This window comes from Globicephala melas, chromosome 1 (assembly GCF_963455315.2).
Source record: "Globicephala melas chromosome 1, mGloMel1.2, whole genome shotgun sequence".
Lineage (NCBI taxonomy): Eukaryota > Metazoa > Chordata > Mammalia > Artiodactyla > Delphinidae > Globicephala > Globicephala melas.
In genome coordinates, this window is record NC_083314.1 from 106,758,507 (window position 1) to 106,783,517 (window position 25,011).

Below are 25,011 nucleotides of genomic sequence, written 5' to 3' on the forward strand. Positions count from 1 at the left end.
TCTGGCTGAAGAGACTGCCCAGAGATTTAAAGGGCTCGTGCCCTTTTCTCCCCTTCAATTTTTTCTTTTTCCGCTTTTGGGAGCCAGACACAAAAGACTAGGACGTTCAAAAACAACTGCATATATGGAGAAAATTAAAACGTGACTGTGTATGCCCAAGGCAGAGGCTCAGAAAAGACCTGTGGATACCGTAAGTTTACAGCTCAGGTTGGTCATCAACAGAGAGACAGCCTATAACAATCAAAAAGACAAAAACAATAACAAAAAAACCCCCAGCAAATCCTGGGGAGGGGGAGAATCTGATTTTCAGAGTTACCACATTACTAGATTCAAATGTCTAGTTTTCAACAACAAAAAAATCAAGGCATGTGAAGAAACAGGAAAATATGACCCATTCAAAGGAAAAAAATAAACTGTATCTGAAGGAAACTTCATGGCATATTTGGTAGATAGAAACTTTAAAAGATGCTCAAAGAAATAAAGGAAGCTGTGGGAAAAGTAAAGAAGATGTATGAACAAAATGGAAATATCAGTAAAGGGATAGAAAGTCTAAAAAGAAACCAGAAAGAAATTCTGGATCTGAAAAGTACAATAACTGAAATGAAAAGTTCACTAGAGTGATTGAAAGGCAGATTTGAGCAGGTAGAAGAATAAGTGAACCTGAAGATAGGATACTGGAAATAACTGAGTTCGAGGAATAGCAACAACAAAAAAGACCTAAGAAAAGTGAACAGAGCCTAAGGGATCTGTGGGATACCATCAAGTGGACCAACATACATATTGTGGGAATCTGAGAAGGTGGGGTGGCGGGATAGAATGTTTGAAGAAATAATGGCTGAAAACTTAACACATTTGTTGAAAGACATGAATATAAACATTTAAGAAGCTCATTAACTCCAAGTAAAGTGATGTAAGAAAGACCCCACACCAAGACACATTATAATCAGACTTGCAAAAGGCAAAGAGAGAGCAAATCTTGAAGGCAGCAAAAGAGAAGTCAATCATTATGTACAAGGGATTCTCAATAAGATTATAAACATACTTCTCATCAGACACTTTGGAGGCCAGAAGACAAGTGGGCCTTTATATCCAAAGTGCTAAAAGGAAAAACAGTCAGGAATCCTGTATCTGGCAAAACTGTCTTTCAAAAGTGAGGGGAAAATCGAGACATTCCCAGGTAAATGAAGGCTAAGCTCGTTATCACTAGATCTGCCCTTCAGGAAATACTCATTCCTGCAGGGTGAAATGAAAGGACACTCACGAAACAGTAACTCAAAGTCATCTCACAAAATGAACTTCTTAATTAAGGCAAACACATGGGCAATTATGAAAGCTATTATTATCATAACAGTGGATTGTAACTCCACTTTTTGTTTTCTACATGATTTAATAAATTAATACATTTTTAAAAAAGCAATTATTAGTCTAAAAGTTACTAGTATTGTAATTTTTGTTTGTAGCTCCAAATCTTGTTTTCTACATTATTTAGGAGACTAATAGATTTAAAAGAATCATTAGTTTGTGTTTTGGGGCACACAATGTATGAATACATGTTTTTGTGACCAGTAACCAAAAGGGGTGGGAAAGAAGCTATAAAAGAGCAGAGTTCTTGTATATTATTGAAGTTAAGCTGCTATAAATTCAAATTAGAGTATTATAACTTTAGAATGTTAATATAATCTCCATGGAACCACAAAGAAAATAACAATGGAATATACACAATAGGAAATTAGAAAGGAATTTAAGCATTTCACTACAAAAAAACCAACTAAACACTAAAGACAACAATAATGCAGGAAATGAGGGACAAAAAAAGCTACAAGGCATATAGCAAACAAACAGCAAAATGACAGTAAGTCCTTCCTTATCAGTACTTACTTTAAAAGTAAATGAATTAATGGGCTTCCCTGGTGGCGCAGTGGTTGAGAGTCCGCCTGCCGATGCAGGGGACACGGGTTCGTGCCCTGGTCTGGGAAGATCCCACATGCTGCGGAGCGGCTGGGCCCACGAGCCATGGCCGCTGAGCCTGCGCGTCCAGAGCCTGTGCTCCTCAACGGGAGAGGCCACAGCAGTGAGAGGCCCGCGTACTGCAAAAAAAAAAAAAAAAAAGTAAATGAATTAAACTCTCCAAAAGACATAGATTGGCAGAATGGGGAAAAACCACATGATCCAACTACATGTTATCTACAGGTGACTCATTTTAGATACAAAGATGCAAATAGATTGAAAGCAAAAGGTTGGGAAAAGATATTCCATGCAAATAGTAAACAAAAGAGAGCAGAGGTAGCTATAGTAATATCAGACAAAACAGACTTTAAATTTTAAAAGTTTCCAAGAGACAAAGACAGGTAATATATATTAATGAAAGGTTCAATATAGCAATAGGTGTTACAATTATAAATATTTATACACCAATGACAGACTATCAAAATATATGAAGCAAAAATGGACAAATGAAGTGAGAAATGGACAGTTCTACAGTAGTAGTTGGAGACTTCAATATCCCACTCTCAGTAATGGATAGAACAACCAGAGAATATAAGTAAGGAAATAGAGGACTCAACACAATAAACCAACTATATCTAATAGAGATACACAGAACACTTTACCTAATAACAACAACACTATTAAGTCTCAGTAGATTTTAAGAGATGTACAAAATGTCTTCTCCAGCTATAACAAGTTGAAGTTAGATATCAATAACAGAAATAAAACCAGAAACAGCAATTTTTTGGAAATTAAACAACACACTCTTAAACAACCAGTGGATCAGTGAAAAAGTTTTATTTTTCAGTAGCATCAAAATAAATACTTAGGAATTAACCAAGGAGGCAAAAGACTTGTACAATGAAAACATCAAAACATTACTGCAAGAAATTAAATATATAAACAAATGGAAACACATCCCATATTCAAAGATTGGAAGACTTAATCTTGTTAAGATGTCAGTACTACCCCAAATGATCTACAGATTCAGTGCAGTCCTTATCAAAATACTGATGACATTTTTTTTTGCAGATAGAAAACCCCATTCTAAAATTCATATGGAACCTTAAAGGACCCCAGATAGCCAAAATAATCTTGAACAAGAACAACAAAGCTGGAGGACTCACACATCCTGATTTCTAAACTTACTGCAAAGCTACAGTAATCAAAACAGGTTGGCACTGGAATAAAGACAGAAATAAGCCCTTACATACATGATCAAATGATTTTTGTCAAGGATGCTGAGACCATTCAATATGGAAAGGACTGTCTTTCAACAAATGGTGCAGAGAAAACCGGATATCCACATGTGAAAATATGAAGTTGGACCCTCACCTAACACCATATGCAAAATTTAAGTCAAAATGGATCACAGATCTAAGGACTAAAACTAAAACTCTTAGATGAAAACATAGGGCAAAAGCTTCATGACATTGGATTTGGCAATGATATCTTGCATATGACACCAACGGCACAGACAACAAAAGAAAAAATAGACAAACTAAAGTTCATGAAAAATTTAAAATTTGGTTATTAAGAGGTAAAAACTTTCAGTTACAAAATGAGTCCTCAGTGTGAAATGTACAGTGTGGAGAGTATGGTCAGTAGTTATGTAATAGCTTTGTTAGGTGATCCTTTTGAAGTGTATAGAAATGTCAAATCACTATGTTGTGTACCAGGAACTAACATAGTGTTGTAGGTCAGTTATATTTCAGAAACAAATAAGCTCATAGAAAAAGAGATCAGATTTGTTGTTACTAGAGGTGGGGGCCAAGAGAGGGGGAATTGATAAAGGCAGTCAAAAGGCACAAACTTCCAGTTTTTAGATAAGTAAGTACTGGGGATGTAATGTATAACATGATAAAGATAGGTAACACTGCTGTACATTATATATGAAAGTTGTTAAGAGAGTAAATTCTGAGTTCTCATCACAAGGAAAAAAAATTTTTTTTCTATTTTAAGCCCTAGAGCAGAACAACTTCAATTTAAAAATGTAACAGGTTGGGGCTTCCCTGGTGGCGCAGTGGTTAAGAATCCGCCTGCCAATGCAGGGGACAAGGGTTCAAGCCCTGGTCCGGGAAGTTCCCACATGTCACAGAGCAACAAAGCCCATGCGACACAACTACTGACCCTGCACTCTAGAGCCTACGAGCCACAACTACAGAAGCCCACGTGCCTAGAGCCTGTGCTCCGCAACAAGAAAAGCCAACACAGTGAGAAGCCTGTGCACTGCAACGAAGAGTAGCCCCCGCTTGCCGTAACTAGAGAAAGCATGCAGGCAGCAAGGAAGACCCAATGCAGCCAAAAATAAAGTAAATAAATAAATGATTTTTTAAATCTATATGCGGTAATGGATGTTCACTAAACTTATTGTAGTAGTAATTCATGATGTATATAAGTCAAATTATTATGCTGTACACCTTAAACTTATACGATGCTGTATGTCAGTTATATCTCAATAAAACTGGAAGAAAACATAAAAAAAAATTCAGAAAAGTTCTATCCATTAGAGGCTCATAAAATTTAAAAATAAAATATTAGTGTACTTTGAGAAAATTTTTGTGTATTCTAAGACATTCAACAGAAAAAGGCAACCCGCAGAATGGGAGAAAATGTTTGCAAATCACATATCTGATAAAAGATTAATATCTAGAATATATAGCGAACTCTTAAAACTCAGCAGCCAAAAACAAAACAACTGGATTAAAAAATGGACAATGAATTTGAATAGACATTTCTCCAAAGAGATGTAAATGGTCAGTTAGCACATAAAGAGACGCTCAATGTATGGTATAATATGGGTGAACTATGGGGACATTATGCTAAGTGAAATAAGCCAGTCACAATAGGACAAATACTGTATGATTCCACTTATATGAGATACTTAGTGTTGTCAGACTCACATAGACAGAATGTAAAATGGTTGTAGCCAGGGCCTGGTGAGAGGGGGAAATGGGGTGTTATTGTTTCATAGGTACAGAGTTTCAGTTTTATAAGATGAAAAAAGCTGTGGACGTGATGGTGGTGATGGCTGCACAACATTATAAATGTATTTAATACCACTGACTTGTACATTTAAAAATAGTTAAGATGGTAAAGTTTGTTATGTGTATTTTACCACAATAAAAAAAATGTTCTGTGAGATAAATGAAATTATACACAGTACATAATAGATTCTTGTCCTTTGAGGGAGAACTTGATTTTTAAAAGAAGCTATAAGTTATGTGGGACCTGTTTATTATTTGGAGGGTTTAACTTGTTATTAACATTTTTGATTGAGAGTAAGGTATAAAAATAATTTGGTAGGACTAATTTTTGGATGGCTGATAATTTTTTAAGATAATTTTGTGTTTATAGTAGAGTTGCAAAAATAGTACCTTGCATTTGTTTGTCATTTCTTAGTCTCCTACAGTCCGTGACAGTTCTTCAGTCTTTTCTTGTTTTTTCTGACCTTGACACTTCTGATGCGAGCTGGTCAGATATTTTTTAGAATGTCCTTCAATTGGGGTTTGATGATTTCTCTTGATTAGATTGAGGATATGCATTATTGGGAAGGATACCACAGAGGTGAGGTGCCGCCTTTCTCAGTACTTTTTATTTAACAGGGGGTGTGTCATGTCGGTATGCGTTACCGGTGATGTTAACCTTCATCATTTGGCTCAGATGCTGTCTGCTAAGATCCTGTACTATAAATTTACTATTTTTTCCTTTGTAATTAGTAAATATTTGGGGAGAGATACTGTGAGACTGTGCTTAAACTTTTACCCACTAATTTTAGCATTCATTCATTTTTCTTGCCTACGGCAGTTATTTATTGTGGAATTCTAATGGTGATTTTTATATTTGCCTCATTCTTTCTACATTTATTAACTGGAATTTTTTTGTTAGGAAGAGTTGTTCCTTTTCTCCCCTTACAAATTTCTAGTCAAGTTTAGTTAAGATCCAGTTGAACTTTATCAGTGTATTTTAATTTGAGAGGGAAGGGTTTGTGCTTGTTCTGTAAGTTAAGGGCTGAATAGAATCTCTAAACTCAGTTCTCTGGTGCTTTATAGCAGTTTACTTTCTAAAGTTTACTTTTGTGTGGTTCTTATATTTGTTATTTTTGAAGTAATTTTTTTTTCCTGATAGCCTGTATAACTATTGAGATGGTTTTTCTGATTTCAAGTATCTCAAGTCATAAGTTGGGGGAACATAGCAAAATTGTATTTTGTGTTAATATATGGTTTTAAATTTTATAATTTCCGTAACTAGTTTGGAATGAAAGCATACCTTTAACTTTTTTTTTTTCTTTCTCAGGCTTGAAAAGGAATATACTACAATAAAAACTAAAGAAATGGAAGAACAAGTTGAAATTAAAGTAAGCATCTTAGGACTTTTAAAAGTACTGAACATAAATTCATTAAAGTCAGTTATTTGGCAGTAGATGTTATGTTGATATATTTGTTACCTGTTATAAATTTAACAATGATGTTTGTATTTATTTATTGATAAATTTACCATCCCACTAGATTATAGTTAAAAACAGACATTTCAAAAACTGATCTGAAGTGGTTTTTGTTCTAATGTGAAAGAAAGCAGCTTCCTTTTTCTGGATTTATTGGTGGGTCATCAGGAGAAAATACTTCTTTGGGGAAGATAATTATCATTTCATTTAAGCATGTTTTAAAAAGTTATAGAGAATATAATCTGTAACATGCTGAGACTAACAGCAGTATAGTATAAAGGAGACCTAATAGAGTAGATCATTGCATTAGAACTAATTATGGCTGCCTTAAAGATGCAGAAAGCTTTGACTAATTAAATTTTCTCATCGCTAACCAAAGATTATTTTTGAATTACTGTTCAGAGAAACAGGTAGATTTTCAATTTGAAGGACATGTAAATTCCCACGTGTACCTTAAAATTCTTGTTTGTATCCCTGTAGGCCAGAAATTGTTGAGGATCTTTGGCATTGTGTGAGCTGGGTGTTAAGGAAAATTGAATTGGCATTTATGCTGATATTTCAGGATGGGGCTAATGAGTAGAAGCATGAGTTAGTGAAGGAACTCAGTGACTGGCTGATCCAATTCCTTACCTTTTATTTTCCCCCCAGCTGCCTGAAAAAAAAAAAAAAAGAAAAGAAAAAAAGAAACAAAAAAACAAATTTATTGAATGACTCCACTTTTGTATATTTGGATGAGTCTGATTTTTTACTTCAACCTGGCAAGACATTTGATGACCATCTTATTTACAATTCCCTACCTGTGTATTATTTTGCCTTGCTATAAAATAACACTTCGTTACTCACACCCCGCATGCCTTTTTACTAGGAATGGGTTCTGTTAAATTACTACTCTTTCTTACCATAATCCTGCTCAGAAGCCACCTGGGAGACAGTCTCTTCCCTCATCAAATCTGTCTCCCTTTTATACATGTTTTATTTCCGTTTCTGTCACCTACTCACTATCTGTTGGAAATAGATACTTATACATTTTCTTCAGAGAGAGAGAGGAGGAGAGAAGGAAAAGATCCCTGTGGATGTTTTTCCCTCTTTTTTTTTGTTCTGTCACCCACCTGCTGCTCTACCATTTGCTTTTCTTTTAGGTTCCATGAGTAAGGGTAATATTGAATCATACTCTCCACTTCAACCTACTGAAAGTAAAAAGTGCATCATCCTGATAAGTGGGGAGAGAGTATGGGTTATTGCATACCACAAATATTTGGAACTGCAAATCAAGAATCTGAGGATGGGGAAGCCATCCTGTTCGTTTCCTCATGCTTGTAGTTGCAAAAAATAAAAAAATAAAAATAACAGTTCTATGAACAATCCTTGCTCTTGAAGAAGTTTTTTTAAATTAAGTCACATGAATGTAGGAATAGCAAAGGCCTTTTCAAAAAGATCTAGCAGACATTAGCCTATATTTGCAGTTTTTTTCAAATTTTGATTTTTGGGGAAAATTATAGTTCATATACCTCACAAAATACTTTTGAGTATGTCTTAGGCAAAAACAGATGGCACAAAGTTGTTTATAGAGAAGAATCTGGGGGGGAAAAAGTTAAAAAAGTTAGTGGAGTGCATTGGGTAAATAAATACGCTGATCTCAGAGATAGTTCCTTTTATAAAATCTTGTTTCCACATAGTTCTTTTTTTACTCTTGTACCATTTTCATTCCTTTCTTCATTCCTCCTGCCCTCTGAAGGGCAAAGCCAAAACAGTTTTTGTGTAACTCTACTTTTTTAACTTCATGTTTGCATATGTCTGATTTTTAAGTTGGACCTGGCAATTCATCTCATTCCCAACCAGAAGACCACCTTATTTACAATTAATTAGCCATGTATCATGGAGCCTCTCTCTTCTTTGGGAAATGTCACTTCCTTATTCAATTCCCTTCCCCTCCCCCAAGGGCCCTTTTACAAGGGAATGAATTCTGTTAAACTAGTACTTTCTTGCCTTGGTTCTCCTCAAAAGCCTTCAGGGAGATAATCTTACGCACTTCTTTACGCAAGTAGTATGATCATAATTATGTGATGTTTTGATATAGAAGTAAAAATCAGCCTTTGATGCTGTGACATGTGTTTAAGGTTTGACCTTCGGGTCAGTGACCTTTACGCTAGGAATTATACCTGTCAGCTCCCTGATCAAGACGGTGACTTTCAACTATTTTCCATTCCTTCTCTGAAAGTGTTACAGGAAGATTTTGATAATAACGATTTCATACGGTAGATCTTACATTTTACTGTGCGAAATTTTTTGTTAATAGAAACACCTTTGTCAGTATCTTCTTCCAATTCTTGATGTTCCACCTGAGGGGGAGGAGGTAAGAAATATTAAGATTCTAGCTTATATTGGGATAAACCACAGATCTTTAAAAAAGGAAGAGCCTTTATCCCCTACTCTATTTAAGATAGACGTATGAATTTATGTTTAAATTTATGTTTTGGGGTATAGAGATTTAAGCCCTGTGAAGAGGAGTTAGAAATTCTGACTGGTTTTTAGTCAGAATTTGGATATTTTTTCTTATTTCAAAAATTATGGAATATTCCAGATATGCTGAAAACTAGAGCGTAATATAAAAACATCTGTGTTTTCACTGCCTAACATAAAAAAACATGACAGGGCTTCCCTGGTGGCGCGGTGGTTGGGGGTCCACCTGCCGATGCAGGGGACACGGGTTCGTGCCCCGGTCTGGGAAGATCCCACGTGCCGCGGAGCGGCTGGGCCCGTGAGCCATGGCCGCTGAGCCTGCGCGTCCTGAGCCTGTGCTCTGCAACGGGAGAGGCCACAACAGTGACAGGCCCGCATACCGCAAAAAAAAAAAAAAAAAAAAAAAAAAATGACAAATATTATCTAAGTCATCCAGGAATTATATTGAACAATCAATATAAAGTACTAGTACTGACACATTTATTCAACACTTAATATACGAAGGATAATTTACGTACATTATCTCCTTTTATTCTTCCAGTAACCTTATGAAAGCGTTGTTTATATTTCTATGAAGAAACTAAGGTTCAGAAAGCTCAAATAATAAGCTAGTGGTCATACTGACAGAAAGTGGTAGAAGTCAAGAGTTTGAACTCTGATTTGGGTTAGTCTTAGACCCATACATGTTCTTCAGTGTATACACACTACTACTTTGCAAGAGAGACTTTAATGTATTGTGATGTAGGAAGGATTTGGATGCCCATTTTTTGTGCCATTACAAACTTTTCATTAAAAAATGAATAGCTACTTAATAAAATCCAATGGGGATGTAATAGCTTAATTTATTTAAGAAGTCATTCATTTAACAGATATTTACAGTGACTGCTACATGCCCAAACACTGTTCTAGGCACTTGATATGTGTTTATGAAACAGACCAATTCCTGCCCTTGTGGAACTATATACTCTAGTATGGAAATCAGACAATAAGTAAAATGTACAGTGTTTTAGATGGTGATAAGTGTTAAACAGAGGAAAAAAATATCTTAGGGAAGGGAAAATTAAAAAAACAGTGTTCGGATTAAAAGTTTAGAGAAGTTGACCAGGTTACCTTTGAATAAAGACCTGAGGGAAGTGAGGGAGCTAGATATATAAGGAGAGCAGGGTCTGGTCAGGAGCATGCTGATGAGGAGTAGTGATGGGACAACATGAAGATGAGGGAAGTGAAAGGAAGTAAGGTGTTGCACATTGCAGATAATGTAGGGAGTTGCTGAACATGTGAAGACTTTAGCTTTTACTCTGGTGAGCCACTGGGGTTTTCAGTAGAGAAGGACAAGATCTGACTTAAGTTTTCAGTGCATCTTCTGGCTGCTGTGTTGAGAGTATATTGCAGGGGGTAAGAGCAGAAGCAGGGATATTAAGTAGAAAGCTGGTGAAGTAATGCAGGCAAGGGGTGGTGGTGGCTTGGACTGAAGTGTTAAGAAATTATTAGATTCTGAATAGGTTTTAAAGGTATAGCTGATTGTGGAGGTGTCAGAGGGACAGAAATCAAGGACTTTGGCCTGAGCAGTTAGAAGAATGCAGTTCCCAGTACCTGCAATGGGAAAGTCTACAGGAGGAATACCAAGAGCCCCAGTTTTGGTTATATTAAGTATGAGATGCCCAGGAGCTGTTCAAGTAGCTCCTCGAAATACAGTAAGTCCCCTGTGTACGAACGAGTTCTGTTCAAAGAGCGCATTTGTAAGTTCAGTTTGTTTGTAAAGTCCAACAGAGTTAGCCTAGGTACCCAACTAACACAGTCGGCTATATAGTACTGTACTGTAATAGGTTTATAATGCTTTTCACACAAATGTTACATAAAGAAACAAGCAAAAAAATAAACATTTTTAATCTTATAGTACTGTACCTTGAAAAGTACAGTAGTACAGTACCACAGCTGGCATACAGGGGCTGGCTTTGAGTGAACAGGCAAGAAGAATTACTGACTGGAGGAGGGAGAGGAGGTGGAAGATGGTAGAGCTGAAGGATTGTCAGCAATAAGAGACGGAGGGCAAGCTGCAGTTTTAAGAACGCATGTTCAAATCTTTGAAAGTTCACAACTTGAAGGTTCGTATGTAGGGGACTTTATTTAAAGTTGGAGTTAAGAGAGGACAAGCTGGAAATAAAAATTTGACAGTTATTGACATGATCATATTAAAAGCCATGAGAGTAGATGAGATTACCTGGGGAATGGATGTAGATAAAACAGAAGAGTACAAGAATTAAGCCTGAGAGTAAGCCAACATTTAAAAGTTAGGAAGACCAAGAGCCAATCAGCAAAGTAGGAGAACACCAGGGAAATATAATGTTCTAGAAGCCAAGAGAATAGAGTGTTTCAGAAAGAGAGGCATTTACTGTGTCAAATGCTAAAGAAAAGGGACTTCCCTGGTGGCACAGTGGTTAAGAATCCGCCTGCCAATGCAGGGGCTACGGGTTCAAGCCCTGGTCTGGGAAGATCCCATATGCCATGGAGCAGCTAAGCCCGTGCACCACAACTACTGAGCCTGCTCTCTAGAGCCAGTGAGCCACAACTACGGAAACCTGCGTGCCCCAACTACTGAAGCCCACGCACCTAGAGCCCATGCTCCACAACAAGACAAGCCACCACAATGAGAAGCCTGTGCACCGCAACGAAGAGTATCCCCGGCTCAAAAAAAGAATCAATACCAAAACAACCACATCTTATGAGCACACTGCAACTAGAGAGAGCCCGTGTGCAGCAACGAAGACCCAATGCAGCCAAAAATAAATAAATAAATAAATATATTTTTAAAAAAGAACAAGAGAGAATGTAAAATATATGGGCAAAAATGTAGGTAAGATGTTGGTTGTGGGATGTTGTGAAGTTCTGTTGTGATTGCTTCAATTTTTTCAATGAAATCAGAAACAAGATTATCATCTGAGAGTGACAGTAGGGTGGAGGGTTGCTGGTTTGAAAACAGAGGAGAAAGTATGAAATAGTGATCTAAGAAGGTGGGAGAAGGAATGGACTAAGGAAACACATTATTCTAGGATGCATTAAGAGTCCAACTGAATTTAGTGATTGTTAATTGAAATAAACTTTACCGTTTTATTTTTCTTTGGTCATATTTACTGGCTGAGGTGCAGACTCAAGAGTTGTCAGTGTGTTGACCCAGACTAGTGGTTTCCCAGGCTAGTATGCTCACTACTAAAGAAGAGAAGGGAAAGGGGGATAAAAGCAAGGGAAAGTCTGCAATGATTGGAAATTAAACTTTGTTTGGGAAGAGAGGATATCAGGCAGTGAGGGACAGTGAAAAGTTGGTAGGATCCATGGATTATCCCAACAAGAAGGAGGATTATTGAGTTTGGGTTACTTCATAAAATGAGTAAGCTGGAAAGAATAGAGTGGTTTGTTTGAAACTGAGATTCCCCTATTTTGGCATATTTAGGTGGTTTTTCGTTTTTCATCATTAAAAAATAATGCTTATGTTAACATCTTTGTATATAAAGTTTTGTGGTACCTTCTATTTCTGTAGTCAGTTGTAAAAAGTAGAATTACTGAATTATAGGATATTAGTATTTTTACGACATTCAATACGCACTAAGTAAATTTCCTAAAGAATATTTCCAGGATATGTTCTTGGCAGCGTTTCCATTTCACTAATACCTTGCGTATATTAGATATTTCATTCTTGTTCTCACCCTTAGTCTCATTTTCTTTTCTAATTTGGTAGGTCAAAAAAGTCTCTCTTTTTAAGTGTATGTATCTGTTGCTCTTTCTCTTTGTGGCTTTCACTTTAAAGTTTAGAAAACACCTTTTTAATTAATTCTAGGAAATGTGATTAAAAGTAAGGATACTCAAAAATTAATGAGAGGGCATCCCTGGTGGCGCAGTGGTTGAGAGTCCGCCTGCCGATGCAGGGGACACGGGTTCGTGCCCCGATCCGGGAAGATCCCACATGCAGCGGAGCGGCTAGGCCCGTGAGCCATGGCCGCTGAGCCTGCGCGTCCGGAGCCTGTGCTCCGCAATGGGAAAGGCCACAACAGTGAGAGGCCCATGTACCGCAAAAAAAAAAAAAAAAAAAAATTAATGAGAAATCAGTCAAGTGATAGATTTTAGTCATTAACTTTCCTATATAGCAGCAATAAACATTTCAAAAGTATCTTGGAAAAAAGAAATTCAATTTGAAATAAAGATAAAAGCATATTTGGGACTTACCTGGTGACACAGTGGTTAAGAATCTGCCTGCCAATGCAGGGGACGTGGGTTCAAGCCCTGGTCCAGGAAAATCCCACATGCCACAGAGCAACGAAGCCCATGCACCACAACTACTGAGCCTGCTCTCTAGAGCCTGCGAGCCACAACTACTGAGCCTGCGTTCTAGAGCCTGCGAGCCACAACTACTGAGCCCGCGTGCCTAGACCCCATGCTCCACAACAAGAGAAGCCACCCCAATGAGAAGCCCGTGCACCGCAGTGAAGAGTAGCCCCTACTCACCACAACTAGAGAGAAAAGCCCTCGTGCAGCAATGAAGACCCAATTCAGCCAAAATTTAATTAGTTAATTAAACTAATTTTTAAAAAAGCATATTTAAGAATAGCCTAAAGGAAAAATAGTTTAAAACCTAACGAACACCGAAAAAACTTTGCAAAGGGTGTTTTTATTTTATTATTTTTTTTTATTTTTTTTTTATTTTTTTTTTATTTTTTTTTTTAAACATCTTTATTGGAGCATAATTGCTTTACAATGGTATGTTAGTTTCAGCTTCACAACAAAATGAATCAGTTATATATATACATATGTTCCCATATCTCTTCCCGCTTGCGTCACCCTCCCTCCCACCCTCCCTATCCCACCCCTCCAGGCGGTCACACAGCACCGAGCTGATCTCCCTGTGCTATGCGGCTGCTTCCCACTAGCTATCTACCTTACGTTTGGTAGTGTATACATGTCCATGCCTCCTTATTGCTTTGTCACCGTTTACCCTTCCCTTCCCCATAGCCTCAAGTCCATTCTCTAGTAAGTCTGTGTCTTTATTCCTGTTTCACCCCTAGGTTTTTCATGACATTTTTTTTTTTCTTAAATTCCATATATATGTGTTAGCATACGGTATTTGTCTCTCTCGCAAAGGGTGTTTTTAAAGGATGAGTAAAGGGGAGAGACAAAAATAACTACGTGTTGTATAAAAACAATCTAAAGAATAATTATTTTAAAAAATAGACGAAAGTAATAAAATTATATTCATGCCCTAACTTTAAAAATATTATAGCAATGATTATCATTAACCAAGTATTTGGTATATATTAGGCAGTATGCTATCTCGTTGAATTCTTGCAGCATCATTGTAGGTTTTATTAGTGTAATTTTCTAGTTGAGGAAATGGAGATTCTAGGGCACTGAATGATATCCACAGGTGTTAATTGTACAGTGAGGATTTGAACCTAAACCTACCTCATTTCAAAACCCAGTCTCTAAACTACTAGTCTACTAGTAAAAGTTTGCGGAGGATAAAAAACACAATATAAGAAGGGGGAAAATTACCTATAACAGACGTTAAAATAGATTACAAAGCTCTAATTACCAAAATACTATGAAGGTAACCCTGAAACAGTCTTTAATAACTGTAAAGTCTATTATATTTTTCAACTCATAATGAAGTGGGTATCACACAAATAAGGAATTGATTATTTATTTAAAAAGTGGTATTAAGGGCTTCCCTGGTGGCGCAGTGGTTGGGAGTCCGCCTGCCGATGCAGGGGACGCGGGTTCGTGCCCCGGTCCGGGGGGATCCCACGTGCCGCGGAGCGGCTGGGCCCGTGAGCCATGGCCGCGGGGCCTGCGCGTCCGGAGCCTGTGTTCCGCAGCGGGGGAGGCCACAACAGAGAGAGGCCCACGTACTGCAAAAAAAAAAAAATTAAAAAAAAAAAAAAAAAAAAAGTGGTATTAAGACATTTGTGTAGGTGTTTGGGGGGAAAATGAATTCAGGTTTTTATAGCAAAATTTCAGAAGATTTAAAGGGGTGGGGAGGGAAATCCAAGTGAATGTTTTTAGTTTTAAATTTTAAGCATTATTTCTATTGAAATATTAACTTTATTCACTCAATTGTCTGGTTGAACTTAACTTCCTAAGTCTTTTAGAAAACAAAATGCTACTTTTTTTTTCATGAAATATGTTGAGAAGATTTTGAGAATCACATTTATTTCTTTGCCTTTCCAGACTTTAAGAGCATTTAATAATTGCTTATTTGTGTAGACCATTATGCTATACATAATGTGAGTAGCAAAAAAATGAGAAATATTTTCTTTTTCTCAAACTATTTTGTAGATTGAGATCACACATAAAGTAATATCTATTTCAATTCATCCAAATATATTCTAGTGAATAGAGCAAAAATATTTAATTTGCAAACTGTCTTTGTAATAAATAAGATTTATTTGTTCCAATTTGTGGTCCACTTAATAAGACAACAATAATTCATAGTCTTTTATTTGCTTTGTTCTGAGATTTTATATGTCATATAAACTATATTTTAGTCTTTACTGGCAAAATAATAGGTTGAATTAATAGAAGAATTTTCTGAGGAAGACATTTTTAGCAGGAATTTAGAGGAAGGCAGGGTTGGAAGAAGTCTGGATTGCACTCTAGAGCAAATTGGTACAAAAAGGTCAGAGGGAGTTTGAAATTATAATGATGGCAAAATGAAGGGATAACTTATATTGGTGAACTATACAAAAAGGAGATGATTTTTTAACGTAGAGTGTTTTGTTTTTTTCATATTATTTTCCATTATGTTGTCACAGGAAAGAACTGTAGTTCCCTGTGCTATACAGTAGGACCTTGTTGTTTATCCATCCTATATATAGTAGTTTGCATCTGCTAATCCCAAACTGCCAATCCATCCTTCCCCAACCCCACTTTCCCCCTTGGCAACTACAAGTCTGTTCTCTATGTCTGTGAGTCTGTTTCTGTTTCGTAGATATGTTCATTTGTGTCATATTTTAGATTCCACATATAAGTAATATCATGGTATTTGTCTTTCTCTTTCTAACTTACTTTGCTTAGTATGATAATCTCTAGGTCCATCTGTGTTGCTGCAGATGGCATTATTTCATTCTCTTTTTATGACTGAGTAGTATTCCATATTGTGTGTGTGTGTGTGTGTGTGTGTGTGTGTGTATCACATCTTCTTTATCCATTCATCTATCGATGGGCATCTAGGTTGTTTCCATGTCTTGGCTATTGTAAATAGTGCTGCTATGAACAAAGGCGTGTGTGTATCTTTTCAAATCATAGTTTTGTCTTGATATATGCCCAGGAGTGGGATTGCTAGATCATATGGCAGCTCAATTTTTAGTTTTTTTGAGAACCGCCATACTGTTTTACATAGTGGCTGCACCAGTTTATAATGTAGGGTGTTTTAGATTTAATACTTAATAGCAGTAATTTGACAGGGTTTTGGGAGTTGGGCATTGAGCAATTAGATGAAGTGTTTTTTTTTTTTAATCTGGTTTTACTCTTTTAACTACAAGAAAATGCTAGTAATTTTCTTAAATTGAAAACAACTCATGATAAATAATTCATTCAATGAAAATAACTCATTCTTCGTATTTTCAGAATGGAACTTTGCAACTTGGCATATATAACACATAAATGGAGGCTGATCTAGTTCTAAACTGACAATTTGATATTTATCCTACGAACATGCATTTTTCAGGTTTCTTGTTTATTTGATAGACATTTGAATATTATTTGTGTAGTCTTTGTAGGAGATAAATGAGTTAGAATCTTTTCTATCTAATAGGGATATTAAGACATATAAGAAAATACTGGGAATTCCCTGGCGGTCCAGTGGTTAGGACTCTGCGCTTTCACTGCCGAGGGCTTGGGTTCAATCCCTGGTCGGGGAACTAAGATCCTGCAAGTGGTGAGGCGCAGCCAGGAAAAAAAGAAAAAGAAAATACTGATTATGAGTCATTATGCTAGGTACAGAAAAGGAAGGGATTATTTTGTATGTATTCTAGCTTATATTTAAAATTCAGTCACAGCTGGAATGATGAATGTGGTCGTTTCCTTTGCCATGCATTTCTTACTCTGAGCCTTTAAGAATTTCACAGATGATAATGTAGCCATTTCTTGGACTCTTTCCTACTTATAAAAGGTGGTACATTTTATCGACTGTCATTTTTCCTTCTCAGGAATGTTTGCAAGCAAACCTGTGTTTGTTTTCTTTTTCTGCAGAGGTTACGCACAGAAAATAGACTATTAAAACAGCACATTGAAACATTAGAAAAAGTAAGTAAATTGCTACTTATGTAAACTTCAGTTGAATGCACAATAATTTTTCTATTTTAAATAAAGGCTCAAGAAATCTGGCACATGTCTCTGAAGTTGTGGTATTGACTGCTTAGCTTGCATAGCTTACTACTTAACTAAATAACTTGTCAATAAAAATTGATCATTACTAGTCCTTGAACTCTTAAGGTTAAAGTTTCAAACTGAGATTATTAGAGTAACGTAGTGATGTCATTTGTTTTTGTTACATAATCTCTGAAAAGTATGTTCTTTAGGGGTAACCTAATTGAGGATCCATTCTGTGTAGTATTTTAAAGATGAATTTCAAATGTTGCCCTGTCGAGCCATATATTAAATGTGGCAGTGATTTCTTTAAGGCCTAGGATTGCTTTAAGTTTAGTCAAAATGACTGACTGATTTCTTATGTAAAAATTCACCATGATGTTTGTTGATTTTCAACACAGGAATTGTGACTAAACTTTTGGTTCTTAGAATTATTTTGATACCGCTTGTTACCTCTTCCTCTGTTTCATATAAAATAACTGGGTAAATGTGTCAATCTTGCATTATTTTTCTTATTGTGCTTTTGATGTAGTGTCTTTCGTAGTCTTGTTCCTGATGCTATAAGAATGTATTAAGTAATAGAAGTATAGCCTAAGAGTTTTGGTTTATTAAAGGAGAAACATCTGAATTCACAAACTGTTTTGGGTTTTTTTTTTTGTTTCTTTTTACCAAAAATGAAAGTTAGTAGTTTAAAAAATAGTCCTCATGATATTGCCAAGTATCTTAAAATCTTCCCTGAAAGTCTACAGGTCAATATTTAGGAATTAAATGAATGAAGATATAGATTATTTGCATGTTTATCTTTTGTTTGAAAGTATTGATGGTTTCATATTAAATAGCATGGCAGAAGGACAGGATCTTTGTTACATGTATATTTTTGTTATATAATAATTGCAGGTACATTATATTAAGGATATATTTCTTTCATCTTATTAGAGTTTGAAGATAATTCTGCTTTTTTGGTGACTGCAAAAAGGTTGAGCTTAATTGTTTTTAAGTCATTTTGATTTTATCGATATATATTTTTTCCACTAAACACTCAGTTTATAGTAAAATGTACATCTTCCTAGGTGGTCTTTTATCTTTGGAGTAAGACATTTTCACAGAGAAAGCATTTTTATTTCATTGAACCTTAAAAATAATAAAGGTGCTGTCTGAAAGAGTTAAGTTTGGATTTTGCTTCTAGAAAATTAAGTACCTTTTTACTGGCTTAGATGGCCTAGGTGTGTTCTTTAGCACTTAGAATTCTGTAAATACTTAGATAGCAATTAAAGTCTGTAACTGAAATGTTTACTTACTCAGTAATTGCTAGAGTTTATTATGGTTGAGCTCATTAATTTCATTTGTCATATTTTCCTTGCTTTGCTTCTTTGGAAGTTGCTGTTGCACAAATTGCTGTCACACTTCATAAGTGATATTGCTTACTCAAATTCCTTCTCCTTTTCATATAAATGATTTGACAATATGGCTGATGCTAAAAATACTTAAAGTATGCTTTAAAAAGAAGATATTAGCTTGTCCCAAATAATGAAAACTCTCTTGGAATGATCTCTTCTAGAAGCACATGATTTTCTGCAGTTTATCCTTATTTTGATATATACTTTTTTAAGAATAGAAACACATGCAATAAAAAATAGTTTTAAAATCTAAATGTCCATCTTAATTACAGTGAAACGTAGGTGGAATTTGGGTATGCGTTGTTTCTTCTTATTCCTAATTTTATCACCTTTATTTTGTTTCTTTCTCTTATATTTCTATCTGAATTTTTCCTTTTGTAGGAAAGTGCTTCCTTGGCAGATAGATTGATACAGGTATAGTTTTTTTTTTTTAAGCATTTTCTCTAACATCTAAGGAAAGTCCTAAACCTAGAAATTCATATTTTAATGCATGCAATTTTACATGCATTTATCTAGAAATAATTTTTGGGGTGGTATCTATGGGTGTAAACTTAATTTTTGATAATAGTGTGTTATCTTTATTAAAATAAACCCATCTTTTGCACGTTTTAGAGCTAACCTTATTTTAAAGTTTATTCCAAAATGGCAATCAGTGGATTCTGCGAAATTAACCACTATTCATTGAAAACATTAGTCCTGCATGTACAATAATATTGCATGAATTGAATTTTTATTGACTGAAAGAAGAATTGTTCTTAAGATTATCAGATGAATTTTTCATTTGGTTTCCCAAAATTTGCTGGAGCAATAATGAGCTGCTGGCTAATAATTACTCAGGCTGTTCTGTTCTCTGAGGTGATCTTTTTTTTTTTTTTTTAACATGTCAAAGTAAGTAACTAAACCTCACAAAGGCAGTCTTTCTTGAATCTATCCTAAATTGCTTTACACACAAAAAAATTATGTCCTAAGGGACAAGTGACAAGAGCCCAGGAGGCTGAGGAAAACTACCTCATAAAACGGGAGTTGGCCAACATCAAACAGCAGAGTGATGAGGCCAGTGCTAAACTGGAGCAAGCTGAAAATACCATCAGGAAGCTCCAGCACCAACAGCAATGGGTAAGGAGTCTGGTAGTGGTTTTTCTCACCTTTCTCATCCCCTTCCTTTAAACTTTTTTTTTAAAGCACAACTTGTGTGCTCTTGTTTTAAACAATTTTGTTTTCTACTTTAATTGAATTCTTAATCAATTTTAAGTTCTGTAATATTTACAGGTCTTATTGTGGCCTAAAGACTCCTTGTTCTAACATTTTTTTTTCTGTCTACACAGTTTTGTTAGAATTAGGTAATGTTTTCTTTCCTTACATTATATTTTAAGTCACAGCAAATAAGTGATGTATGTCAGACCTGCTTTTTAGGTTTTAGAAATCTGTTTATTTACAAAAGATATTTTTCCATGGGTAATTATTAAATCTTCTGATAGTTTTTGTTAATTGTGTACACGAGATACTACCCAACATGTAGAAAATATGTAACTATCTCATTTAAGTCTTTGATAATATGGTGATTTATATTTTGTGAAATACTATAGTCTTCTTACATCAAGACATTAAATTAGGTTCAGTTATATGCTTACATTTTTTTCAAGAAGAGAGAAGTTGTGAAAATGAAAAAAATGGACTTTTAAAATATTATGTTAACTAAGAGTACTAAACAGCTTCTGATTGTACAGCTATCCTCAGGTATCTTTTGTAACTTAGATATTATTTTCCATTGGCAAATTCAGACAAGTGTGATATTAATAAAGAATATGAGAGTTAAAAAGAAAGCCAGCTGTTTATCTTTGAAAAGATATTATTTCTTGTTTCAGTTTTCTGTTTTCAAGTAGGAGTTGGATTGTAACAGGTGGAAAAAGTTGTGGTAAACCTAGAATTCTATATAGGTCTGAAAGGCAAATAGAATGACTTCAAGGTTGGATGTTATTTTTATTCAGAAAAACTAAGAAACATTATCATCTGAGTATGAAAAGCAGAAAACTAAAAGCAAAAAGAAATTGGTATTTGAAAAAAAAATAACATAAAATTTTTCCTATTAATGTTAATTGAATATGGTTACAAAAAATGAATAGCAGAGTGGTAAGAGAATACATTCATCCCTTGTTATCTGTGGGGGACTGGTTCCAGGACCCCTGAGGATACCAAAATTCTTGTATACTCAAGTCCCTTTTGTAAAATGGCATAGTATTTGCATTTAATCTGCATATATCCTCCCACATACTTTTTTTAAAATTTTTTGCACTTAGTAAATATGTTTTTATAATGAAAATTCTTGAAGTATAGCTTTGAACATATATACAAGAGTAGCACAATGTGAAACAAATTGAGATTGTGTATTTTTTCCCTTTAAATCTTGGAATTGCTATTTTGGTATATGAATATTTCATTATAAACATTTATATTGTATGTTAAATATTTAAAAATTCATATTCACACACATTGTTGCTGTAGTCTCTACTACATTAGTGCTTCATGCTGCCTCCCATATACTTTAAGTCATCTATAGGTTACTTATAATATCTAATACTGTGTAAATGCTAGGTAAATAGTTGTCTGTGTATGGCAAATTCGAATTTTGCTTTTTGGAACTTTCTGGATTTTATTTTTCCTGAATATTTTCAATCCACGGTTGGTGGAATCTGCAAATGCAGAAGCTGTGGCTGTGGAGGGCTGACTGTACTAAAGAGATGGTTTCGTTTTGCCTTTGTATGAAATGTCAATAATATCAAAGCATAAAAATAGGAAAAGCAGAATTGGAGGGTCATGTTGAGAATTAAGCTGAACTGAGTTATCAGTGTAATGTGATTTTGTTATTGGAAAAGATAAGTATTATATTTACATTTAGTATAAGCTACAGTCTTTAATACATTGGAGTCATAAATTATTAGTTTCTTTGCATAGTTTTTCATATAGTAAGACCTGTGTATAGATGTGTATCAAAGATAAAAAATGTTGGTTTATAATGAAAAAGCTAAGTGGGCAAGCAAAAACAGCCAGAATGAACTGAAGCTTTTGAAAATAGTTAAGTGTAACAAAAAGAATCTTTGTAGTCTAATTCAAAGGACAAGATAGACCCATATTGTGGGGCTATGATACAACAAGTAGAAATCAAATCTCTACTTCGATTTTGCTTCCATTTTTTTTTTCCTCACTAAGCAGACATTCTCCTAAACTGAAATAAACTGTAAAGCAGACATATAAAGCAGTAATGCACAAAAATAGGTGAAGTAACAGAATTTTCGTTAAATTTCTAGTTTCAAAGTAAAGTGATATTAGATATTAAAGTAACTTGCAAGATGATCATAGGAATATTACTATTTTTTTTTTTTTGCGGTATGCGGGCCTCTCACTGCTGAGGCCTCTCCCGTTGCTGAGCACAGGCTCCGGACGCGCAGGCTCAGCGGCCGTGGCTCACGGGCCCAGCTGCTCCGCGGCATGTGGGATCTTCGCAGACCGGGGCACGAACCCGTGTCCCCTGCATCGGCAGACGGACTCTCAACCACTGCACCACCAGGGAAGCCCAGGAATATTATTTTTTAAAAAGGATTTTAGAAAATAAGAGATGCTAAAGGCTTTGAGGTTGGCAACTGCAGTTAGGTAATAGTGGTTAGATACCTCAGAAGAGGATCAGTGACCTTGCTGATGCTTCATTAAAAATTCCTGGAACATCTGGTTTGTGAACAATTAGATAACTTTTACTTGCTAAAAGCTAATTTACTATGCATAAGTCATAACAAACTAACTTTGTTTCTATAACAAACAAAAATTTTTTACAAGTTGTTGGTAGCGTCTCTCATGATATTCTTGACAAGGTAGAGAAATACAGATGAAAATAGTAAACTTAAGTGGCTTTATAGGTGACTAACTATATCAAAATGGCTGTTCATGTTGAAGTAAAGAGGTGTCAGAGGTCTTTGTCTCCTACATGAAGTATTTCAGGAATGTAGGTAATATTTTTTATATATATAAATTTGTTTATTTTATTTATTTTATTTTTTTTTTGGTTGCATTGGGTCTTCATTGCTGCGCGTGGGCTTTCTCTAGTTGTGGTGAGCAGGGGCTACTCTTCCTTGTGGTGTGCGGGCTTCTCATTGCAGTGTCTTCTCTTGTTGCGGAGCACGGGCTCTAGGCGCACGGGCTTCAGTAGTTGTAACACGCGGGCTCAGTAGTTGTGGCTCGTGGGCTGTAGAGCACAGGCTCAGTAGTTGTGGTTCATGGGCTTAGTTGCTCCATGGCATGTGGGATCTTCCCGGACCAGGGCTCGAACCCTTGTCTCCTGCATTGGCAGATGGATTCTTAACCACTCCGCCACCAGGGAAGCCCCTAGGAATGTAGGTAATATGTTAATGGTGAGTCAAGATTTTAAAATATTTAAACAGTCTATTCAGAATAAGAAACTAAATAAAAGATTATTTCATAGAAGTAAATCTATAGCCTTGCCTCTAAGTTTAAAACTTAAAGATATATCTTAGTGATGCTTTATGTAGCAAAATTGAGAAATTGACAGCGGATCAGGAATTACCAATAATATAATGAGACTCCCTGCATTCCTTATCCCAAGTATAGTCTTCTAGAAGTATAATAATCCAGTTCAGTTCTAAGTAGCTTGTAGAAAATTTGTAGTGTTGTATCTGGTTTGAATACCAAAACTCATATGAAATGTTTACAGACTGTGTTATGGCAAGTATAGGAAGATGTGGAATCCCTGGATATTTTTAGACTCTACTAAAGAAGATTTTTATAAGAACATCACAGTTATGGTCATTTTAAAGTATTTGAGAGGTGAGGTGATCTTATGGAAAAGTGGTTAGTCTCTTTTGATATTGCTTCAGAGGGCAGAATGTGTTTAAGATCCAAAGATACAAAATCTTACCAATCGGAATTTTGACAAATGGAGTAGTTTCTTCACAAAGTAGTGAGCATACTACTGCTAGAAAGTTACCATCTATTGCTAATTGTCTTGATTACAGCCTTCCAATATAACAACATGAAGTCTTCAGAATTCTCTAAGGGTTTCAAGTCTATTCCAGCAGGAGGTATTGAATTACCAGTATAATCAACCACCACCACCACCCTCTACTGCCAGTAGTGTCATTTTATATGCTATAAATAGCTTTGGATTTCATATACAGAACTGAATTCTAATCCTGTTTTGCTAACATTGTGACCTTGGATACTCAAGGATTGGGTTTCTTTTTTTCTGTAAAATGATTACATAAGGCTAGATCACCTCAAGTCTTTCTTTTTGATTTTTTTTTTTTTTTTTTTTTTTTTTTTTTTGCGGTACACAGGCGTCTCACTGTTGCGGCCTCTCCCGTTGCGGAGCACAGGCTCCGGACACGCAGGCTCAGCGGCCGTGGCTCACGGGCCCAGCCGCTCCGCGGCATGTGGGATCCTCCTGGACCAGGCACGAACCCGTGTCCCCTGCATTGGCAGGCGGACTCTCAACCACTGCGCCACCAGGAAAGCCCCTCTTTTTGATATTTTAAATGAACTTTATTAAGGTATAAATTACATGTAATAGAATTCATCAAATTAAAATGTATGGTTTGATATGTTTTGATATTAGTTGTATAACCATCACTATCACAATCAAAATGTAGAGTATTTCCATCACCCCCCATGATTTCTCTCATGTCCCTTTGCAGTTCACCTCTCTATCCCAGCAGCCTCTCTGCTTTCTGTCACTGTAGTTTTGCCTTTTCTAGAATTTCATATAAATGGAATTGTAAGGTATGAGGCTTTTGTGTCTGGCTTCATTCACTTAACATATTCACTCAATTTTTTTCTTCTTGGCAATTTTTTTTCTTTACTGTGGTAAAATAGACACAACATAAAATTTACCATTTAAGTTCACAGTTCAGTGACACTAAGTACATTTATAATATTTTGCAACAATAACCACTATATTTCTAGAACTTTGTCATCATCTCAAACAGAAGCTTTGTACCCATTTTAAAAAATAACTCTCCTTCCCCCCCTCCACCTTTTTGCCCCTGGTAACCTCCATTCTACTTTGTGTCTCTATGAATTTTCCTCTTCCAGGTAACTCATATAAGAATCATACAATATTTGTCCTTTTGTGTCTGACTTATTTCGCTTAGCATAATGCTTTCAAGGCTCATCCTTGTTGTAGCATTGCATTAATATCAGAATTTCCTTAGTTTTTATTGTGGCTGAATAATATTCCATTGTATGTATATATTTTGTTTATCCACTCATCTGTTTATGGTCATTTGGGTTGTTTCTACCTTTTGGCTGTCATGAATAATACTGCTGTGATCATTAACATACACATATCTGTTCGAGTCCCTTCTT

The 25,011-nt window shown here is 35.7% G+C and overlaps 1 protein-coding gene across 7 annotated transcripts in view; it reads left to right on the forward strand.

Annotated features, from left to right (window-relative positions):
* Positions 1 to 25,011, forward strand: part of EVI5 (ecotropic viral integration site 5) — a 208,068-nt gene that overhangs the window by 90,219 nt on the left and 92,838 nt on the right. For 3 of the 7 annotated variants that reach the window (XM_030868666.3, XM_060302764.2, XM_030868665.3), the window contains exons 10-13: positions 6,283 to 6,343; positions 17,129 to 17,182; positions 19,024 to 19,056; positions 19,612 to 19,758. In XM_030868666.3, coding sequence (XP_030724526.1) covers positions 6,283 to 6,343; positions 17,129 to 17,182; positions 19,024 to 19,056; positions 19,612 to 19,758 — 295 coding nt within the window. The remainder of the gene's footprint in view (positions 1 to 6,282; positions 6,344 to 17,128; positions 17,183 to 19,023; positions 19,057 to 19,611; positions 19,759 to 25,011) is intronic. The other 4 variants (XM_030868669.3, XM_060302758.2, XM_060302771.2 and 1 more) reach the window with 2 other exon arrangements.